General features: G+C 38.3%; 1 protein-coding gene across 1 annotated transcript in view; it reads right to left on the minus strand.

The window, feature by feature from the left end:
- LOC586332 (A disintegrin and metalloproteinase with thrombospondin motifs 9) overlaps positions 1–24,226 on the minus strand; it is an 84,555-nt gene that overhangs the window by 49,972 nt on the left and 10,357 nt on the right. The window contains exons 2-5 of the mRNA XM_030972122.1: positions 24,072–24,177; positions 11,371–11,517; positions 6,922–7,060; positions 6,564–6,578 (exon numbers count right to left, since the gene is read on the minus strand). Coding sequence (XP_030827982.1) covers positions 6,564–6,578; positions 6,922–7,060; positions 11,371–11,517; positions 24,072–24,094 — 324 coding nt within the window. The 5' untranslated portion in view covers positions 24,095–24,177. The remainder of the gene's footprint in view (positions 1–6,563; positions 6,579–6,921; positions 7,061–11,370; positions 11,518–24,071; positions 24,178–24,226) is intronic.

Raw genomic sequence — 24,226 nt, forward strand, 5'->3', positions numbered from 1 at the left:
ACGAGCAGATAAGGTCGTAAAATATAAAGTAATCAATTTCAATATATCTGATCAAGCCATGTTATTTTCTGGTTTGATGGAAGAAAAAAAAATTTTGGGGGGGGGGGAGGGGGCAGTCGTGCAGTCCAACTTAGAAATCTTTGGGCAAGAGCAAAAGAACTACTTTTTCTACATTTCTGTCTTCGGTTCCAGCAAATTGAGCATTAACGTACAATATATACAGTGGTTTGAACACATATATCTTTCATAGAGATCTAGAGTTATGAGATGGAGACACCTTGTAAAATGCAAAACATTTGTCAGACAGTGTTCTAGTCATCATGTTTCCTGACTTTCTTCTTCTTCTGGGTCTTCAAAGCATGTTAAACATGTGAAATATAAACTGAATGTGAAAATTTGAAAACAGATTAGTCCCCCAAAACAAGCAGACAAACCACTTTTGATCTCAACATCAACATCCATTCCCAACCCATTTACACGATAAGAGAAGGGAAAGTAGATGAGGTGTAAACAAATGTCTACCATCTCACATTACTTAACAGAGGAAGAATGTTCTTGTGAGTCAGAGACTGTGAAACAAATCAGATCAAGTGATGATTACTCTCTTCTCACATTCAAAAGATTGATTGTCTCTCGTTTCCATGGAAACAGTGTTATGAACACCCTCACTTCCTTTATCCTTTGTAGGTAGGATACTAAAAGACAACAAACTTTAAAGAGAAGAATGTGGAAGCATTCTGATGGATATATGGACACCGATTGCCCTTTCAAGTTTTGGCAAAAATTTTACGATGGCACAGAACCTCACTTTACCATGATTCAGTTTGGGTTCTATTTTTCTTTTGGAGGGTGGAATATTTCACATCGATGAAAGCCACACACAAAATAGAAATTTAAGAAGAACAGACAGATAGATAGAAAGAGGAAAGAGAAAGAGAGGGAGAGGGAAAGGGAGGGAGAGGGAGGGAGAGGGAGGGAGAGGAAGCGAGAGAGTGGAGAGGAACATGCACCAAATATAATCACGATATGAAGAAGGTGAAGAAAAAAATAAATTTTGATAAACTACTACTTGTACAAAAAGTGTCATTTTAGGTATGGGAATGAAAAATTGTGCAATCAAATACTACTGTCACTTAAAGGCAAATCAATTTTGATCGAGCATAATCACATTTACAACCAACATTCATCTTCTGCTATTAACAAAAGGAATTTACAAATTCTTTATGACACAAACACTACTTTAACCATCAATTCCCAATCACTACATCTTGTAGGGCGACACCTCAAACAGCCTTGCATTCTATATCTGTCACAGCAACAGAAGTACAGGCTGGTTTCCAGGGGATCATTAGTATCTTGACAGGACACTCTATCATAGTCCTGGTAATAAGGAGACTGGGGAGGAAATTCCTTTCACTTGTACAGCATCCCATTCCGATGATTCTGAGAACAATGCAATCCATCTCTATGTCAATTGCGATGTACCTGTCACGCCATGTTCATTGTTTGGAAATAAAGGGTTATCAATCAATGGACTTTTGATGGAGCATTGCTTAATCCATGTTTGATTCCAGAGAAGGATGATGGAGCGGGAGGGGTATTCATGAGGTAATCATAGGACTTTTGGTTTATGGTATAATTACTGTACACTTTATAATGTATTCAAGATTACAGGAGCTTGACTCTGAAACATTAAATGCTAGAAAATAGTGAAATTCAAGGGGCATCATCTATTACCTAGTAGGCCTATGTGTTACCTAATATATTATGTTGGTTACAGTACAAATGAATTGAAGTTATTCGCTTACAGATACACAATCTTTGGAGTCGAAGGTATATTTCCAGTCTATCATCCATTAAATTTTATTTTCTTGCAGACTAGACTATTTAATCCAATCAAAAAACCTTTCCGCTCTCTCTCTCTCATTGGGCAGAGTGCATAAGAAACTGTGTCGATCAATTACTATGAGGGTGAATATTGCCATTGATTGAATCAAGTAAGAATGTATAACGACATAACCTACATCTACAATGAAAAATTGGGTCTGCCTCAAAAGGTACAACATTAAAGACCCTGGAGCAGTTTCAAGGGTTTACGTCTTTTCCTTTCACTCTCTCTCTCTCTTTTTCTTTCTCCATTTCTTCATCTCTTCTTGGCTTCCTCCTGGCCTGTTTCCATCCATAGACCTACCAGGTTTTAACCCCTGTTCTTGCCGCCGTGTCAATATTTGGACACTCATGATAAAAGTCCCCCTGCATTTCATCAAGACGGATTTCATGTCATGTCCAGTATTCATGTTTGCAGAGTGAGGCTCATGCAAGCGCCCTGATTGCAGACAACTAAAGAGCAAAGGAATGGTCTGCATCATACACCAAATATGTAGACCTACATGTATGTCTGAGATAGACAAGATAATTTCCCTGCTGTAAGGTCACTGGTTCAAGAGACAGGATGACCCCCCTCCCCCTCCCTCCCATCACGCCCCTTGCCTTCCTCCTGCTACAAGCAGATTCTTATATATTATCAAATTTTTACATGAAATTGTATATCACTATCAACATTTTTGAAGGGGGATCACAGGATGATCACATCAAGTTCACAGGGCTACAATTCACATGAGGTGGTCTACGAACACGAACACTTTGTACAAATATGTACATGGATGTATTTTCCCCAATGTTACCTCCCTCAATGTTGTACCTGTGCAATGAGTTATGACCTTGGTTGGGTGCTAGATAAATGATGTGAACCACATGGGGATTGTTTGCTTGGCACCATACAAAGAGTCACTCACACATCATAAAAGTCATATTAAATAACACCTGGGATGGATAAATGAAAATATTAGCATAAATACAAGGATGGGGTATTAAAGATGGGAGTGCACTACAAACTTAAAGGTATAAGTTGCTCAGGTATTACACAGGCTCTACTTCAACCTCCTTCCCTGACTTGGTATACCTTATAACTCTCTCTTGATCTCATGATGATGATCATCATCATCATCATCATCATCATCATCATCATCATCGTTCTCATCTCCTCCCTACGACCCCACCCATCTCAGATTCCACTAAACTTACAAGAATCCTTCACCCATATTTTGCGACCTGCTGATGCCTCAGCATCCCAATATTTTCACAAACCTGTCTCCAATATCAACTCTTCCTGACCCCCAAGTTCTATCACTCCATCCTATTCCTTCTTATTTAATATCTTCTCCTTCCCTCCCTCCCTCCTGCCCTCCTTCCCTTCCTCCTCATCTTTCTTCCCCTATCCTATTCCACTCCCCTCTGTCCTACCATCGAACCCCTTTTTTTTCTTCTCCAAATGAAAGTTTTTTTGAATCCCTAGCTAGTGGAAAGAAACACTTGACTGATGAACTACCCCATTATTACTGCTTGAGAAATGACGTCCATTAATCATTCCCTCGCTGGTGAGACAATGTTTCCAGCAAATCCTGAGGAACTTTTCCTAACCTTTGCCTCACCCCCTCAGTATTATGTAAACTTTCAGTCATCATATTGCACTTGGGTGCAAATTGATAGTTTTGACATTCAGTAATTGGGCAAACACTGCTGGGGTGCTGCACATGACTTTTTAATGCACATGTTTTACGACAAGTAGACTGCCCGACATGCGTAGTTCAACAGCTTAAAGGGAAAGTTTCTGAAGTGAGGGAATAATTCTGGTATTGGCACAAGAGATATCTTCTGTTGTCTTCTACATACGTGATGTCATGAATATTCAAGAGTTAAATGGGCAATTACTTATCTAAATGATTATGCTGTATGAAAGGCTTCCTTAAATATCATTTTTAACACAGCATTTACAGCAATTTGACAAACATATCTAAGCAATGTACCCAGAAAAAAGACACTTTCTTTCCATTTCTTTTTACTCTCTGGACCAGTCTACTAGATATTTTTTCAAGTTTAAACTTCCACATTCAATCAGGTAATGTGGGAATGCACAGCCTCCAAATAACCGGCTAAAAGCTAAAAGAGTAGCCATTCCAGTAGACTGATATTACTGTGATAAGCACCTGGGTTGGTTCTTGATCAGAATGGAAATAGATTCTGTCTCTATTTATTCGTATCCATCAGTGTGATAAAAGATTGCTTCTCCAAATATAGTTGTACATACGGAGAGAGGGAGAGAGAAAGAAAAAGAGAGAGGGAGAGAGAGAGAGAGAGAGAGAGAGGGAGGGGGAGAGAGGGGGAGGGGGAGAGGGAGGGGGATAACGAGAGAGAGAGAGAGAGAGAGTGTATGTGAGAGAGAGGGTGAGAGATGGAATTTAAAATTGGATAACATCCCACATCTATGCAGGGATAAATAAAACACAGGTCTCTTGCACATGGCCTCAGACTTTTACTCCACACCCTCAAATTTCAAAATGTAAATAGAAGGTCATAACTTAGTTAGAGATCCTAGAAATGACTAGATAAACCCCTTTTTTTTTTAAAGATATTGTTAGTACAAGTCGAACAACCCCTTTAAACATTTAACTACCACCACATCTACCACTCACTGTGACTATTTGTTTTGGTTATGCCCAACATAAATGTCTTTCTTTGCATATTGGGATCACAGATGGAATTGACTATGTCATAAATCTCTTGGAGATCAGGCCTCATGCCTGTTGCCTCACAGTATAGTTCACCAGGGTAGAACTGAAACCTCTGTTGTTGGTGATTGATTGCCCAGTTAATACAACCTTGCAGCAATTCACAGTACATCTAATCAAGTCTCATTAGGCCTGTCCTCATCAGCTCGAGTTTGGCAAATAACCTGTTATTTTAACTATCCCGATAGCAAATTATCCAGCTAATTTGCGTTTTCATCAGCCCGCAGTTGCAATTAGCGAGATATTAGGTTGAGAAAATATCCCAAGAAATGTTGGTCTTGTTTCCAAAATATCCCGCTATTTGGGACATAGTGGGCTAATATGCACCAGTCCAAGCTAGTTTATGATGACCGTATCGGTCTCTTGGTCTGGTGAAGGTGAAGACGCAATTTCGAACTTCGGGATAATATGCCAAGTCTGAAAATAGCGGGTTCTTTGGCAAACTCGAGCTGATAAAGCCAGGCCTACTTGTAGTGCTAATGAAAAAGAAGAGTTAATTTTCCAGTCAATACACTTGAAACTTGCCAAAAGTATTTCTTGTCATATCAAAGAATATAGGTTTGAGGAAAATTAGATAGAGATACACCAAAGTTATCAAAATTGTAATCAATCAAAAATAAGTTAGTAGTATTGTGATTTTCCTTGAGAGCATCTCTCCCATCTCCCAAAATTTTTCATTTTGCAAAAATAAATACACCATGATATATCTAGGGTAGAGATATGACTTATTATATATACCTCTCTTTAGAAATCTAGCCATCTGATTGGTCGAAATTGCAGTCATGATATTAGCCATTCCCGTAACAATGCCAGTAATGGTCAATAGTTCATGAGGGATATTCCCGCAAGATTCAGGGTACCAGGAAAATAGTTTTGCTGCGATCCCCATTGGTTTACGTGTTAAAACTTAGTTTGTGCGCAGCGCGGCTACCATACAGCTTTTGTGCGATAATTTGGTCGCTACATTTTAGACGACCGCCGATCTCGATTGTTTTTTTTTGTAGGCCTACATGTAATCTCAGATTTTGGGGTATCTAAATTTGATTTTATGTCCAAAGAAGGTAAAAATGGCTGAAGAGACTCTTCCTGTGTTTGAACTTCTTGATGATGATAAATTACAAGACCTCATTCATTCTGCAGACAGCAAGAACACCAAAAGTTCTGTAAAATATTCAAAGAATAGGTCTACATCTACCTGCAAGTTATCAACACAGACTTCGATAGCGTAAACAAACTTGATTACTATGATTGGTAAGTCGCAGATGTCTTCTATGGCCTTTTTTACGGTATATAACAGATATAATGACTGCTTTAAAGGTAAAGACCAGTATTGGAAACGCCCCAATTTCAAAAAATGAAATGGAAGCTCTCATTACCAATCATGTGAAAGAATATTTTGACTAATACATGATACAAAATTTGCCGGGAAACCGCCTACTAATTCATATATTTGGTAAATTTGTTTCTCTCATGGTCTGTGAGAGATATAGGGTAGTCCCATATACATCTCTCTGTGTATAGTGCTTGTAACTTTACGAAGAATGGGCCAAATTTCTTATCATTTTGATGATTCCAGAACCTTGCAGATGCTAGATGCTAGATGATCAACCTTTTCTGATCGATTCCACAACGTTTCTTTCACAATGCAATCCCATGACCATAACTGGTCTTTACCTTTAAAACTTGAGGAATAGTTATTTTATGGGCTCTCGGGGGGGGGGGGGGGGGGGGAGGGGCACACCTTAGGTGATATCAGGATGCAACATCCCCTTGAGCCTATAAAACAACTATTCCTCTTATAGCAGTCATTGTATCTATACTATTTCTTTCTAAAGTGACTGGTATGAATATTAATTACCCAGCAAATTGGAAAGGTGTTATATAACAAGGTAAATCAAATAATAATAAAAACGGTGGTTATTATAAAGCGCTTACCTTCGGAGTTTCTGTCTTTAACAAACAAAATACAATGATAAACAATTACATGTTAAAAAAAACAAAAAGAAAATGCAAATTAACCTACAAATTACAATACATATGAAACATACATCAAAGGTAATATATAGGTGATATAAAGGTAATATACATCAGAGGTTGCCAACTGTGTTTAATTTGATTACATCTGAAGAATCGTATGTTTAAAACCTAATAACTTTGATATCCTTTATCGGACTTTCCTTCAAATTTCACTGATCGTTTCTCTCATTCTTACGCCTTTATTCAAGCCAGGATGGAGCAATACATGTATCTGACGTTCTCATTTCAAGCTGAACGTGCCTTTGGTACTACTTACCATGTAGGTACAGAGCGTTGACCCTGTGCCGAAGACCAGTTCACACTGCTGGGTGATGTTGTACACCTCTCCAGGATGACTGACGGGCAGGGAGCGGGGTCCGGTCGGTTTGTCCAATAAGCATTCGCCATATCCAAGACTACAGAATAGAGGAGATATAGATCAATATGGAGATAAAGATTAACAAAATTGCACATTACTTGTACATTTTCATGGACTTCATATAGGTCTATTGCTTTTCTTTCGTTGTCTCATTTCTTTTTATGACTCATTCAACCACAATTTGAAAATTTGAAAGTTATATTCTTAAATTTGGAACTAAAATGTTGAAAATTAGAATGAGATCAAGTGTATACAAATTCATTTATACAATTAAACCATAGGTTGAACAATATTATCTTATCAAAAGCATTTTCAGAATAAGAATCTATACTTTTTTATTTGAATAAGGTACTATTTGTTCTCTCACATTAGTAATAGGTTCACACTCTGATCACTTCATCTTCACATTCTATTCTCCAGAGCAAGATAAAAAATCCGGACTTCAGAACATATAACCCAGTTGAAACAAAACCAGATCATTCAGCAAAATCTGATACTGGCTCTGAAACAATCTTCACATTATGGACTCCCAGCTCCAGCCCACCTACACTGTACCCTATCACTTCTAATCATGATCAGTCCCTCACGTATTCGAGACCATGTTAACTGGTCTCAATCATATTTTATCCATCCCGATAGAAACAAAATTATACTGCAAATCGAGTTGCTCCAAAGCACTAACTCCTTCGTCATTGTCTGCCGGCACCGGCCATCAAAACACTTCAAACCTAATCAGACCTGGAAAGGGAGAAGTCTTTATCTCTCTATTGAAATGTCCTCAGGAGAAATCAGCTCTAATGCACAGATGACTATCGCTAAAAACAATCCAAGTTAATACATGTCAGATGTAAGCACACAAAAATACATCCCTGAGCAGTCATAATAGTCTCCCACACAACTGTCATGAAAAGGTTTCCTTTAAACTACATGCGAGACGACTTAATCGGGTCGATCGAGGACATGTAACAAATTCAATGCACATATATCTCATTCAGGCTACATTCCATAAAACTGCAACTATAATAGGCTATGTCTGGGTCCAAAATATACAGTTAGTTTCAAAGATTATCAAAATTATTGGCAGCTAAACACTTGCAGAAGATTGAAAATATGATAAATGTCATATCCATATAGGGTAACTATCTAGACCTAAAACAGCTCATCGTAAAAAAAATTGAAAATTAGAAATCCAAGCACTTTTATCAGTTCCCCTCTGCCATACTTAAAACAAGTTTTCAATAAATTTTATCTTTGACAACACATACAGAACATTATGTTAAATTGAGAGGTTATTCATTATATTCCTGGGTTTCACATCAAACCAATTAAATGACTTCTTTCACCCATTTACGACCACATCATGGTTTGATCAAATGTATCTGAATGGAGTAACCACCCAGAATGATGCCATAATCTGGTTTTGATTTTACATCTCCATCAGAGTACCATAACATATGACAAAAAGGTGTCAAAATATAAAATGAGCAGTAAGAGACAGAGAAACTAAAAAATCGCTAGTCCTCTATCTCTTCAGTAAAAATTGACTGAAAGATTTCTATTAATCATTGATACAATCATCAAATATTTTATGTACCTGAAAATGACAATTTGGAATTAGCTCTATGGATAAGCCATTTTGGTAAAAATATTGAAATCCCAATTTATTTAATTTTTTTTTTTTGGGGGGGGGGGGAGGAGGGGGGGTATGAAATATTGCATGCTTTCACAATGTGCAATTGCTAATTTGCTGGTATTTCATCGATAGCTGTTATAAGCATTACCAAAACGGATCCTGATACTCAAAATGAATTTTCCATTCATAAAGAGAGAATCTCTACAGTACCAAATCATCAAAAATATTTATCCTCTTAAATACATGCCACTCATTCTCATAGTGGGTTCAAAATTGCCAACCCTTTTTCATAAAAAGATTTTCCTGAGATAACAAGTTCGAGGACAAAACAGGGCAATTGGTTCCAAAGAGTCCCAAACAAATTGCCATTTCAGAATTCATGAACAAGATTCTGATCTCTGGTTGCGAGAGTTTAATCGTCGGGCCAAAATAGAACGACTCTGATTTCTGAAGTTCAACGGGGGATGTCATATGAATATGATGAATGGGGGTTTGAGAAAGAAGCAATACATTGAAAAGCCCCTATTGTAAGACATCGGTGAACATCCCGTCAAACAAGATTCGTGCAGAAATTTTGCGGGGATGTCTTTGATAGATACTTGAGAGCAAGAAGTCATGGTCATATCGACATTCCTCTCTGAAAATTGGGTCATTGATAAAGATAGCGCTTTGTAGACGCTTACAACCCCATCTCTGTGTTTATGAGAACATAAATTGACTCCATAATGGAAGATATTGTGCAACATGATCCCGCATCAATTTCTCATATTTCAGAAAGAGTGACAAATATAAATATGAAATACCTTGAATAACGGTGATGATTTTTTTTTTTAAAGACTCATCGAATTGGGGGTACTTTGGAATCAATTTACGGGACAAAGGCTGACAAGTGAATCCCAAAGCCGCAATTGTATAGATCTGTGAGTGATTGGAGCTTGTAGCATCTATCGTTGGGCTGTGTGTCACCATTTTCCTGTTTGATCCCCCGATCGTAAGTCCCTGTGGGGAAGAGGCCTCTGGGGATATAGCCCATCAACAACATCACCCAATATCAACACGCAATTGTCACCGAGTCGCACACAAAACTCAATGAAAATCAGGGATGAATAAAATAAGGAATTATTACATTTCAAATCCCTCCTTTGGGGCCCGGTGACAATGGATTTCATATCCCAGTCATTTCCTTAAATTTATATCCACATCGGCCACGCTTGACTGAGTGCGTGTGACATCCAATCTTTTGATGGGATTTCGTTCCAACTTTTAGGGGTCTAACGAAATTTGAAAAGTACAGGAAAGGTTATCCAAAGTGCATTTATACGATAAAGTCATTGAGTTTACACATACCACAATTTGGTCACTCACAGATCATTCTTATCTCTTTTTTTCCCCATACCATCCACAGATGACTCAAACAAACAGGTGAAAAATCAATTCTTCATTAGGGCATTTAGCAAATCAGCCATAACGACAACGTGCTAGAAAAGCTGCCGCAACAAATGTTGATCTTGGCTTTGTGCCCTCAAGAAAGGAAACAGGAGGATGTCTGAACAAAAGAGAACATCATTTCTTCCTCCTAATCATCTTTAACCTCATTACACCTTTTGTGCAATGCTATAAAAACCAACACATTTTCCTCGCGTTAGTGGATACTGTGAATGGACCGGGCCATGCTTCGGAGCAGTCAATTCACCTGATTTTTTAATATTAGGAATCGGCACAAAAAAGGCAATGGAGAGGTCGTCTCTCGCCCTAGGAAAGAAATATCTCCCAAATGTGAAGTAGAGTTCAAACCTCATCAACCTGCCGACACAGCATTATCCATTTACAGCTCTTGGCACATCAAGGAATGTCCCAATAAAAATTCTGAATTATGACATCTCTTAATAAATTCAATCCCCCTCTGTCACTATATATAACTACATACATCTTTATCTTTAACAATATATTTATAAATCTCTGTATTTTGTTTTATTCTTTTTATCCATTGTGAGTTCTGCTACAACCACCTTTTGCATGTTTATATCTAGTAACATTTGATTTGTCCTATACGTACTATTCTGTAGGCGTAATATTCTAGAGGCAAAGGAAGAAGCAGAGGGAAAGGTAGTTTTATAATAGTATATGTATACATGTACAGGTATGTTATGAACATTTACTGTACAGGTACTAGGAGGAAGAGAAGGGTAGAAGGAGGGACAGAGAGGAGGGGAAGGAGAAGGAAATAGTTGAGAAGAAGAACGGGAGGAGGAAGATAAGGAGGAGAATTTTTAAGGGAGCTGGAGGAGCAGGACCAAGAAGAAGAAGGAGGGTAGGGGGAGGAGGTGGAGGTGGAGGAGGTGGAGGAGGGAAGGAGGAGGGGGAGGAGGAGGAGGAGGGGAGGAGGAGGAAGGGAGGAGGAGGAGGGGAGGAGGAGGAGTAGGTGGAGGTGGAGGTGGAGGAGGGAAGGAGGAGGGGGAGGAGGAGGAGGAGGGGAGGAGGAGGAAGGGAGGAGGAGGAGGGGAGGAGGAGGAGTAGGTGGAGGTGGAGGTGGAGGAGGGAAGGAGGAGGGGGAGGAGGAGGAGGAGGAGGAGGAGGAGAAGGAGGAGGAGGAGGAGGAGGAGGAAGAGGAGGAGGAAGAGGGGAGGAGGAGATATTTTAAGCATAGGCTAACAAGTAAGTTGTAGCATGATATCCAGACTACTTCAGAGATGTCAATCACGCTAATTACTTACTCTAAGAATTCTGTGAGTTGGTTTCGGCTGCACTTGGACCATTTCCATGGGCTGGAATGGTAGTTGAGCGTGGGGGCCATTACAGCGTACTTTCCTGCAACTATGTCACTCTGACATTTGAAGTTACTGTCATGCAGCATATTGAATCTGTAATGCAAAGTGAGAGGGTAGAAAGAGAGAGAAATAGCACTTTTAGAAATATCAGTTATTCAAAATTACAGGCTTTAATACAGTGCCAAGGAACATAAAGCTGCTCTTCTACAATACAAAATATTATACTTACCAACATAAATTCCAAAATATATACCCTCTTAACTAAAGGACACAGATACATTCATCCCCATTCCAATCCTTTTTATAACTATACCAGTACTAATGATTCAAAATGAGATGCTGTTCCAAGAAATGTCAAACTCTTCAGCAAATCAGAAAACTGACAAATATGTTCCCACGAACAACCTCCAAACAAAATATCCTCCGATTGATAGAGTAACTCCTCCTCTATCCTCTGTATGAAATCCCTTCCATCAACATAACATGTTTCTATTTGTATTATCGGTAGAGATCTCCCACTTGGTGCTGAGTCAGAGATGGTAGTTAAAGGAGAAATGTCAGTTTACTGTTGTGAACTTGTGCAAAATATCCTCCACAAAATAAAAGGTAACTTTCAGTACATAACAAAGCATAACGAAAACAATACAGAAACACATGAAATATTTAAATGTGTCACACTTAGTATTAGTACATATTGATTTCTGTACAACATGCATTAAAAAAAATTCAGTGCTTGAAAATCATTCTATCCTAAATTTGCTTGATCTTATTAAGTCTACATAATTTCACTACCCTGAATGCAAAATTTCTGCAGCATTCAAAATTCATACAGTTTCATGTACTTGTTCCTTTTGAGAGCAGAAATTATATTAGGTCTGCATTAAATTGTATGAGTTTTTCTTGCTGAAACATTTACTTTGCTTTGCTAAAACTTCTAATCCATACAGAATTGCAGATTATCACCACAAGGGAACATTGAGGTTGATTTATTGTCAAATGGCATCTTTTCTTGTATCATTCCCAGCAATTTCATTATCCACAAAAATAAACATAAATTAGAAATTGAGAAAAGTGTATATTTGATCTAAAATTTGACAATATAGTAATTAATGTCATTTTCCATGATCATAAGCACTGATTTGTTGGTTCTGATATTGGCAATTTTACATCTCACTCAAATTTCCAGGGAAAACTGTAAAATATAATGAGCCTAGCTCAGCAGCACTTTAAATAACCCATCAAACAGGAGGATAAAATCAAAACTGCAAGACAAGTTGAAAGTCAATTTGTCACATCGTAAAACTTACTTGGCTTGCTAAACCAAAACGGTGTAGTATCTCAATGTCAAACGGAGCAACCGAACTGACGCAAACAAGTTCAAAAGAGCATGAAATTTATGAGGCCATGGTCCATTAATGGACCTCAGTGAACATGGCTTAAGTCAGGCATAGCATGTACTTGACCTAAACTGATAGAAACCAAATTACTTTCTATCACCCAAATGTAATCACCACATGCTACCGTGGAGGTTGAATAGAGATGCTGTCTATTCAAGTTTTCATTTGCATCACACCTATCCCTCTTCTGAACTTTCCTAATGAATATTCAATCAATAAATTACAGTAGAGGTTGGTTTGATTTCTTTTGTTAATGTATTTTTTCACTGATTATCTGTTGACTCTAGTTTTGTTATCTGTCCTCTTTGCTGTGAGGAGGATGTTCTGTCAGTATCTTTCAACAGGCCAAGGCTGCCATTTAAATCATTAGTTCAATAAATAATTGAAATAAACTCTTGATTTTGGCTCAAACTCTGGAACAGAATGTGTATTTCCCTGAGAAGCCATCAACTATTTAGATAATATTTTCAATACACACATGTATAAACATGATGAATTCATATACTTTGTATGTAAGGTGCATCATATGATCATCTTCATCATCGATGTCATCATCATCAAAAACAGCAAAATTTATCCCTCCAAACGAAATCCTTGTGCAACAGGTATTCATCACATTTATTCCTTGAGGGCTGGTTTTCAGTTTCATTATCACTACTAACAGAATGATTTGTGAAATAAAATGAACTGAAAGAAGGAAACTTTTTCTTGTCTGAATGTCAGACTAAGCTTGACCCAAAGAAGTGATATGAGGTTAAGACAACACTGGACAAGAAGGTAATACTCTTCTATTTCCCAAACAAAACACGTATTTTGACAACAAATATTAAAAAACAGACTAAACAATGTAAGAGAATATGTTCAGCGGTCAAATTTCACATAATTGAAAGAGGCATAATTACAAACAAAGACAGGAAGAAATGGACACACACAAGTTCCAGTTAATAAACATATTCATATTCATGTACTATGGTACTATAGCAGGTCTTCACATGAGGGTATTAGTATATAACAGTTGCCATGGTAACCATACCATCCCCTAAATGGAGTCTCCAGACCTAGCCTCCTTGACCCCTAAAATATGGTCACCCAAAAAAATTGTCAATTTAGATGAAATATGGATGAAATGCAGCCTTGTATTTATCATATCACATCAAAATGAAAATCCTGCCATCTTTAAAGAGGAAATTCAATGTTTTTCTGTAAATTCCTCCACAAAGCCTTCTCGTTCATCACATCATGGGCTTCTCAACTTTTGAATACCCTTGATGAAAAAAAGATTCAAGGTTTATTGAAACTTCCCTCCCTCACAAATTCCCTTTTATGATCATATAATGACCTGATATATCAATATTACATCAAGAGGGGCTCATCTTTAAAACTGATTCAAGGTTTTCTGGCGAAAGTCTTCCACATGTGAAAATATTGTCTCTATACAAAATTACTTTTGTACAATGTTAGAAACAACAAAACAGCGGAAGCAAATATATTGGGGGGAAAAAAACCCTTAGCTAGCAATTCTTCTCATGAAACAAATATGAAATTCCAAAGAGCTGTAATGAACTACCACCTTTAAAGAAAATCCATTAACTTTCAAAATGCCTTTGCTTCATGTAGAATCTGAAATGCCTATAATATCTCTTTTATTTCCAGAACATACAAAGGAGAATTTTTTTCAAACTTAACCAAAAAAAAGCTTTATAAAGCCTGCTTGTGGTATAGCCCCAGTCCCATATAAAGCCGGACCAGCACGGACGAGCACGGACCACTCCGGACCATCCCGGACCATGGTCTGGGGTGATCCGGGATGGTCCGGGATGTTTTGTTCAAAAAAGTGTGATGCTTTAAAAGCTACAGTCCCATATACGTCCCGGACCGTCCCGGACCATCCCGGACCCCATCCGGGGTGATCCGGGATTCGGTCCGTGTTGACACCGTGTTGGCACCGGGGTGGTCCTGGATGGTCCTGGATGGTCCTGGATGGTCCTGGATGGTCCTGGATGGTCCTGGGCGGTCAATAACTCACTCCCGGACTGCCACGGATCAACACGGACCGCCCCGGCGCCACTACGGATGACCCCGGACCCAGCACGGTGGCTACACGGATCACCCCGGATCAAACTATTGTCCCGGACCGTCCCGGACCACCCCGGCAGTTTTTGACCGTCAAAAACATCCGGGGTCGTCCTGGACCGCCCAGGACCATCCAGGACCATCCAGGACCATCCAGGACCATCCAGGACCACCCCGGTGCCAACACGATGTCAACACGGACCGAATCCCGGATCACCCCGGATGGGGTCCGGGATGGTCCGGGACGGTCCGGGACGTATATGGGACTGTAGCTTATCAGAGAGGTGAGAAATTCTTTTCTGTCAGATGTAATTGCTTGAAGCTGACAAAAAAAAAAGCAAAATAATAAAATTATATATGTTAGGAAAGTATCTTTCTCATTTTTGAAGTGGTCATAAATACCAGTAAGTGATAAAGACACCTACTTCCATCTTTGTATTTCTGTAGCTCATTTCACACAGGATATTTCCAGCAAAAATATGAACGGGACCACATCACATTTCATAAATTATACCTTACCTTTAAAACCATCCATTTCATATTGGTATACTCTGGCCCTACCACATCGAACACAAGGACATACATGATGAAGATGCAGTGTTAGATAATACCATGCCGAAGGGCTCTGAAACTAGGATGGCGAAGTGATAATTGAAATCACTTACACTCTCAAAATTGGAGCCACATTTTCAGGATTTTATCATTACCAAGTTAGTTTCAGGACAACAAACTTCAAATATCCTCCTTTCATACACTATAGCACCTGATGCTGTTTGCAGCCTGTTTCCACTACCCATTCATAAGTTTGTATGTCCATTTTAGCCCATGCAATGACCAATGAGAACGATGGCTTTTACAGTTCTAGTAGTGGTGAAAATCATTAGAGCTGAAATACCGGTAATTACTATTTTCCTATGAAAGAAGTGACTTTCATTCTAGAGTTTGTGAGTGAAAAAAGATTGATCTTTTTAGGAATTGAGAAAGTACGTTTGGACATTTGGAACAGGGAGAAAAAAACAGAATAATTAGCTGTGTGGAAAGGAGGACACTGTTTAACCTGCAACCTACGAAAACAAATTACTTTTGTATAATTGCAGGAAATGGAATTGATAAAAATCTTTCCATCAGTATATCATATTCAAAATTGTATAAATAGATTAATACACATTTGATTCACCAAAAAAAATGAAATCTTTCAACATCTCCTGATGACAAAATCTGCCATTATTCAGCTGATGAAGAAAACCTTATACACAATATCCGTGAGTTTAATAAATGCTGATACAGATCAGACAAACCTTCACAACACTTATCCCTCTCCCACCCCCCCCCCCAAAAAAAAAAATAATAACTTTGAAAGGAACTCATTCAAATAAAATGACTGATGGCATCTTTGGGTCCAAAATTTGTTCAAAGCCCGATTAACACCAGATTACACGCTTGATATCGGATGGGTATAATACCCCAACAACCAAAGGCAACCATATAACAGTTGGTTGGCAAATACTCGACAGCTATACAATGATGTCACATTGTTCATTGATGAGAAGTGACCACTCCATTTTGTGAGTTGTGTGAGTTGTGGCCGAATGACCTAGTCTGCGGGTTCAGATTCCGAGCTTTCGGCAGACACTGAAAACACCCTGAAGAATAAAATTACAAGGGCTCCATTGGGTAAATATGTTTTAAATGAAGACAATTCTTTCTGGGTATTTGTGAAACATAAGGTTCTGGCATCATTTGAAGCAAGTATTCTGTATTCTGGGACCTAGCCCTCCTTGATCTGACCAGTAGTTCCATGATTTGACCATTGGGTCTGCGATGCATAGACTACTTGATGCCATTGACAGTGACCCTGACCAACAAGTGGCCAGTGTCCAGTCACCATTGTTTGTCTATCCTCCCGAGAGGAAGGTCATCGTCTCAGAGAGACACAAGAGAGATAGCTCCCGGTCAAATGGGGTCACGATGAACCATGGGTTGGGAGGAGAAAGATGTATCCCATCATGCCCTAGGGAGAGTGATGTATCTCCTCGGGGACAGACTTGCCTTGTCCTCCATGTTCAGGTTCAATGTTTGAGAGGTCAAAGGTCTTTGCCCTGAATCCTCAGATAAGACACCCAGACAGACTCATGTTTATCACGTACACACGATTAGCCTTCGTAAGGGTCATTTCTTCTTTTGCTGATTCATCCAATATCGTGATCTTCCTTCAAAAATTTGAATGATCTATGAATTGTTATTCTTGTGATATCATGATGTAAACATATCTATTTATCAGATGATTAGGCAGAGATACAAAGTAAATTACTACTGCTTACTTTTGTATTGCTTTGATTCAGTACATATTTGCAGGATATTAATGATACTCCATTTTTGAAATATATATTTTATAACTGTTTGTTTTTTAAAATAAAAAATACAGTTAAAAAGGAAGAAATATTGTTTTAAAAAGGGAAATGAAATAAGAGTTCCTTGAGTAAAGACAAGAACCTTTGAATAGAGTAAATAGATAATTTCTGGAGGATGCTAGTATTTTTCAAGAAGCTAAAGATAATGCACATATATGCAAAGAGCTACAAAATATGAATGAGTACATCTATATGCCAGGTCATTGCTCTCTATAATAGGCCAGGCTATCCCTACAACCAAACGAGAAAGCCAGATTTTAATCTAGATAAAAGCTATGAATTTCTAACATTCTCTGTAAACAAAAATACCCCCTCACCACCCCAAGGAGCAGCTATTCTTTGATCCCTGGGAGAATACGGGCAGTTTAAAATCAGATTAGATGTCAGCTAGATGTTTAGTGGAGGTCACACAGGTGAAATGGGTGATGTGGTCCCTTGCTTCCATCTCAATGGTGTTCTTTGGGAGGACATCTCTTTTTGGAATTCCTTCCTGTTATTGCTGACAATAGTGGAATGAAGCCCCCGTGGCAGCCAATGACTTCCTGTATGGTTTAGGGGCAGACTATCTAGGGACGAGTTACCATCTTCCTCAAGTTATTTCGGCAAGATGGGAAGTTGGCCGGACCCTTCATCATAAAATGCATCCGCAATGATGCCCGGTCACTGAATGGATATGCATGCTCTCCCAGCAAGGTCCAAGTTGGCTTGATGCCCTTCTAGCCCTCAACTTGTCTAGTAAAATGTAACAATCCTCAAATTTAACTTGCACAACATGTGTCTTGTATCCTTGCTCACTAATAAATCAATTCCCCAGAGGAATAGCCTGGGAACAGAATATGTGCTTACAATTTGAAATGGTAAATGTATTCCCAAATCATATTTTTCAGTAATCGAGTCAATATAAGATATAACATATAGCCGTTAATAAAAGTTCCCGGTCCAGAAAACTATATCTAGGTTGCAACCTACATCATAGCAAAAGTTTATAAATAATCATGAAATCACGAGGCAGCCTCTTAAACATTGGCTACAAATCAAATTTACATAGAACTGTAACATTGGCTCAAAATACACACCCTTGGGGTATTACAACTAGATTACTCATTTACACACATTAAACATGATAAAAAATATTCAATGCGCTTGATCGATGCGTCTCGTTCCTGTCTGGCCATAAATTGACCTTCATACATACATTTAGAATGTCGGCTCGCGAATTGGTGTTACCTTTGTCTAAGCCTAGCTAAAAATGTAATTTTATTACTCTGAAATTATCTTTCGATGAGTCATCTTTGACCATCTAAGTCAACAGTCACGATATAAACAAGGAAACCAAAATAGTATAACAAACGACCCTTGCCTCACGTAGCCTCTTGTAAAAAGCTGGCATTCGCTCCAAATATATTTTTTACCCTTTGTTTCTTGTTTATAAACATAAAGCATGACCTCACAATCACACCATTGTTTCCTGGGACACCCCTGGTGAGTCTAAATATGTCTCACATTTTATTAGATATGGATATAATCATTTGAGAAATGATGGAGAAATCCCTCGCATCTAGGATACGATCTTTCATATCAATGATACAATGATTGATGAAACAACGGAAATGGAGTGTGCCAACTTTGTTTGTTTTTTCCTTTTTCACAAACTTATGGTATACTTTTTCATGAATTCTGTAATTCATTTGAATTTTTTTCATTTGAGCTCATAGTTTTTTCTTCATCACAATGATATCTTATATTTTTGAACATTTTTTTCCTACTTTCAAGTTTCAACTGAATACTACCAGAAGACTCATCATGTTCCATGGATTTGACATCATCACTTGAGATGTATGCTGATAAATACTGTAATAAAAGTCCAACTTTGATGATACAGTCTGCAGCTCTACAGCTGAAGCAATCTTTTATTAACTTCTTTGGGCATAAGAAGTTACACTTTGGATGCATCTAAAAATAGACAAGACTTTCATTCATTATCATCATCCCTCCCTCCTCCAAAATGGCCACCATCCTTCTTCCCATTCCATCCCATCTCCTCCACTCGCAATCCCAGGCATTAACAATCGTTCTCATCCATCCAGGCAACTCTTAACGGAAAGAAAACTTGGGATCAGGGGAGGATTGTAAACCTAAACCCCATCTTACTCTCTCCTTCATGTTCCTCCAGATCCTACCATCCCATCGCCATGTTGATTCACATTATGAGCAAAAATATCCCGGGGTATTGAACTACTTGGAGGTCTGGGCCAGATAAAAGAGGACTCTGTTATCACCCGAGCAGAGGTTGGTTGGTTGGGATGCGGGTAGATAGATGCTCTCATCAGAAATAATGGGACGGAGGTAATGTAATGCTCTCAGTATGTTTGGACTGCGGGTAATAGCATCCGACAAATTACTATCTAAATTCCCCTAATTGCGCTTCGATATCATGCTCCTGGATGGATACTAGAATGCCCAAATAAGAGTTGGGTCCTGGTTTAAACAGGATTCATTGCAATGTAATGTGTATCGTTTGCTTCTCATAATCCAGCCCTGCAGAGTATTTGAGAAAAATACATCGCATCATGGAGATTTGACGAGCACAATAGGTCTTGCTCTAACCCGTAAACGTAATATTTAATCCTATAGTCATATCCTGCAAGCATGATTTGAGCAATCATGTAATATCACATCAAAAACCATTCTCAAAGATCCTCATCTTCTTCAGTTTGATACATTTACTTCTTCAAAATACAAGAACTTTTGGAAAGGAAAGAACATGAACTGACTTTTTGATTGTCAAAACAGAATTCAACCAAGGGGATAAAATGTCCTTCTTTATCACCACAACAGATGTACATATTATTCCATTTCCTGATACAAAGAAAGTGCATTACCACTTTATATGGTTTCCATACTAAATAGGTAAAAGTGCAACTAAGCAGCAAGGTACAAGTCCATGGGTTTTGATTGTTTACCTCGACAGACATTAATTTATTCACATAAAGGACAAATCTAGTAGTCCTTCTGGCATCCTTTTTGCTAATATAAAAAAAATCTTATCCTCTGTAATTTTTAAATAAACTTGAAACAAATAGGTCCTATTCATCAGTGTAGGCATTATTTCAGTATTTTATTGTGGATTTTGCAGTTTCATAGCCGTACGAAAAATATGTAGTGATTGTCTCCTCTTGACCATTACACTGCCCTCTCACTTCTAATTGATTCCAACTTATTACAACAAAATAGGTAGCATGCGAAAACCAAGAGAATAATTTTGAGACAGAGCTTCCTTGTCATTCACTAACAACTTAATTTAAGGAAGGTCTAAAATAGCAGACTATGGTCTATAAACAGGAGTGATGACTGGTCGATCAGAGGTTACAGGCAGACTGGATTCAAGATGGCCGCCATGCAGCCACCACGAACCTGACCACTTGTGTAGGTGGTAACTATGGACATGGTTTTATCAGAATGACATAACTTCCTGTCTGTGGTTTCCTATTATTAGCACTACCTGTCATAGACCTTCAAGCCCAACAATTAAATAGCTGACATTTGTTTGGCTGGAAATTTGTTGTTTAATTGTTTGATAACATCTCAGTGACTAAGTTCGAGGGTATATTTAGCAATACATGTAGTTTTATTTCAGTTAACAAAGCACTCCTCCCCTATCCTACCTCCGTATTACCCCTTTCAATTAAGAACAGAATGTGTTATATCAAATTAACGACAGCTGAAATCTTTGAAAGAGTTTATTCATGAAAGAGTCATGAAGGGCCAACATCAACATACATCTTTTGGTCAAGCTTTCATAGATAGATGAATTCTATTTAGAGATCATTGATCACAAGCTTGCAACAATACAAACTGTGAATGACAATGATCAAGACTGATTCCTTTTCAGTCACAAAAATTCAGCTTTTTCAATGAAATAGTGAATTTTTCATTTCTACATTACTAGCATTTATACAGTATTTTTTTAAAATCCTTTCTGTAATAAGAGTATGGTAAATATTAGATCTAATCCTGAGTGATAAATTGAGATGGGAAATTAATTGGGCCATATACTTATTTTACACATATTATTATGTTCTCTTTCTAGACAAAAAAAAGAGAGAGAGAAAGAGAGAGAGAGAGAGAGAGAGAGAGAGAGAGAGGGGGGAGAGAGAGAGAGAGGGGAGAGGGGGGGGGGGGGGTAGAGAGCAATACTAACAGTTAAAAGAAAGTTGTACATCCACAGATATTTTGTAAAAGATCAATCTGATCCTATCATAATTGCAATCAAAATTACACAAATGGACTGATAGAGACACAAAATATCCATTCTTTTTAGAGATGTGCATCCTACAGGAAGATGACCATGACAGATCTAGGAAAACCTTCATAGACTGATTGTCTGTCTGCCTCTCAATAAAATTGATTGATAGCTCAACATCATGAAGTTCAAAAAGTGCATATAAACAATTTTGCAAATTTTTTTTTAAAAAATAAAAAAAATAAGACCTTGTAAGAGCAGTATATTTAAAAGAACATCCTTGTTGATTTCATTGCTTTCAAAGAACTTTTATCCTTAGAGACCTATCAATGTGAAATCACTCAACATGTTTACGCATTAAGGGATAAATGAAACCAATTTGCTTCAAAGCATGATCGTTCTAATGTAATTTTAATTGTAATTTGAATGGCAATTCGATCAAATGAAGATGACAATTAGCTTCAGCAATGGATCTATTATAACTTTAAAAGCAGGCAGAAAGATGAATGGGTTGTATTTATCATCCTTATCATTCTAGCCTTCTTTGTCCCTCTATCATCAAACCATTGTCCTATTCCTTAGCAGTCAGTTACTGTCAGTTAGCCTTGATAAACACATCTTTTGTAGGTCACCCACCCCAACTCTTCGTCTCCTGGGATAGCCTACCCTCCTGCAAATAGCCAGCATGAATAGAATACAGGTGGAACTGAGAGAATACAAAAACACAAAAGTACTTCATGTGCCAGTCAACGAAAGCACAGGGAATTGTTGGCCTCAATATCGGACTTCCATGCATGTCCACTCAATGGTCAGAGGTGGTCGGAGATGGTCATAGCAGCCGGCAAAACCGAAACTTCTCCCCAAGCAGGTTTGGGATTGAGGCGAGGCAGGCAGAGAGAAAAAAAGTCCATGTGGGTCAGTTGAATGATGGAAAAGGATTAGGAGAACTAAACTTGATGATCCCCTTGCAAATCCCTGATCAATAGGTCATAGGAACCCAGCTACAATAGCACTAACATCCAAACAACGAGAGTTGTTAAAAAAGTGCCTCAAAGCATTTTAACCCTCCTGCTGACCGACTTTTAAAAGAGTATCCATATTTTCTTTATGACAGAAATTGGTCTTGATTTTCACAAGCTGACTCGCTGCCACGAAAGTGATTATGATAAATGGGTTGACATTAATATGAAGTCAGGGGAATAGAATGCTAGCTTTGTCAGGTATGGGAGATTTAACAAAAGGTCAATATTTCAAACAGCAAACACAAAGGCAGGTTATGAGATCAAGCTTGAAATATGAGCAAAAATAACTGTTGGGAGTTTACAGAGTTGTAAAATGCATCAAGAGCTATCATGGTCAAAAAGATCCTTTTTTGGGTGACAGTTTTACTTTCTAAATTCCTCAACACAGATCAAAACATTCTTTCAAATTCTTTCAGCTGACTTGTATCATTACAACATATATCCAATGACCCCTCACCTAAAACCAAACTTTCACAAATACATTTTACAAGAACATTAATTTTCATCCTATTTTTTTGTTGAAGGAAAAAAAAGCAACGTAATCAGTTATATGTTGATATATACAAACATACTGTAACATATTGCATAGTGATTAATAACTGATAAACTTCCTGAAAACAGCTGTTACAATAAAAGATCAAGGTTGATCAAGTGCAGAGTACATTAATTTCCTGACAGGCATTGTACATTTAAACCAATGAATTCTGACCACTCTTTTAAACTCTTTTGAACAGTATCACAGATAAGTATCATTGATAAATACAAATATATAACATAATCCAGTTATATGGAAATGAATGCAAGGCTTGCATGAGGCTTCCTTGTGTAGCAAGTAGCAACAACTTATTTCTATATACAACCTACATCATTATCATTCAAATATCATTTGTTGAGAGCCAGAATGGCGATGATGTGAACTAATGCCCTTCTGATTCTCTGGAGACACTATCATCACCTATGATACTCAAATGAAATAGTCTGCTACAGGTACCAACCCCTGGAAGTGAATGTTATGTGCCTGGCAGAAGGTACCAACCCCTGGAAGTGAATGTTATGTGCCTGGCAGAAGGTACCAACCCCTGGAAGTGAATGTTATGTGCCTGGCAGAAGGTACCAACCCCTGGAAGTGAGTGTTATATGCCTGGCTACAGGTACCAACCCCTGGAAGTGAATGTCATGTGCCTGGCAGAAGGTACCAACCCCTGGAAGTGAATGTCATGTGCCTGGCAGAAGGTACCAACCCCTGGAAGTGAATGTCATGTGCCTGGCAGAAGGTACCAACCCCTGGAAGTGAATGTCATGTGCCTGGCAGAAGATGTACCCTACAGAAGCCGGAGGAATGGTTGCCTGACTCAAGCTTGTAATATTGAACTCATTCTGGAGTGCCTTGAGTACCAGTGTATGGCTAATACATGCATTAAAATGGATTACCGGTACAAGAATCAAATATTACTTATTATCATTATCATTTGTTGGTGGGGGGGGGGGGCTGAGTACTTACACATGTCCTAGTTCATGAGCCATAGTGAAAGCAGCACTTAGACCGTTGTCTTCTACAATAGAGCAGCTCCTTAGTGGGTCACACACTGTTCCTAGCTCAGCTAGACCTGGGAAGAAAACAAAAATAAATGACCGATTCAATGATGTTTATTTTTG

Source organism: Strongylocentrotus purpuratus, unplaced genomic scaffold (genome assembly GCF_000002235.5).
Source record: "Strongylocentrotus purpuratus isolate Spur 01 unplaced genomic scaffold, Spur_5.0 spur5_scaffold_6, whole genome shotgun sequence".
In the NCBI taxonomy this organism is placed as follows: domain Eukaryota; kingdom Metazoa; phylum Echinodermata; class Echinoidea; order Camarodonta; family Strongylocentrotidae; genus Strongylocentrotus; species Strongylocentrotus purpuratus.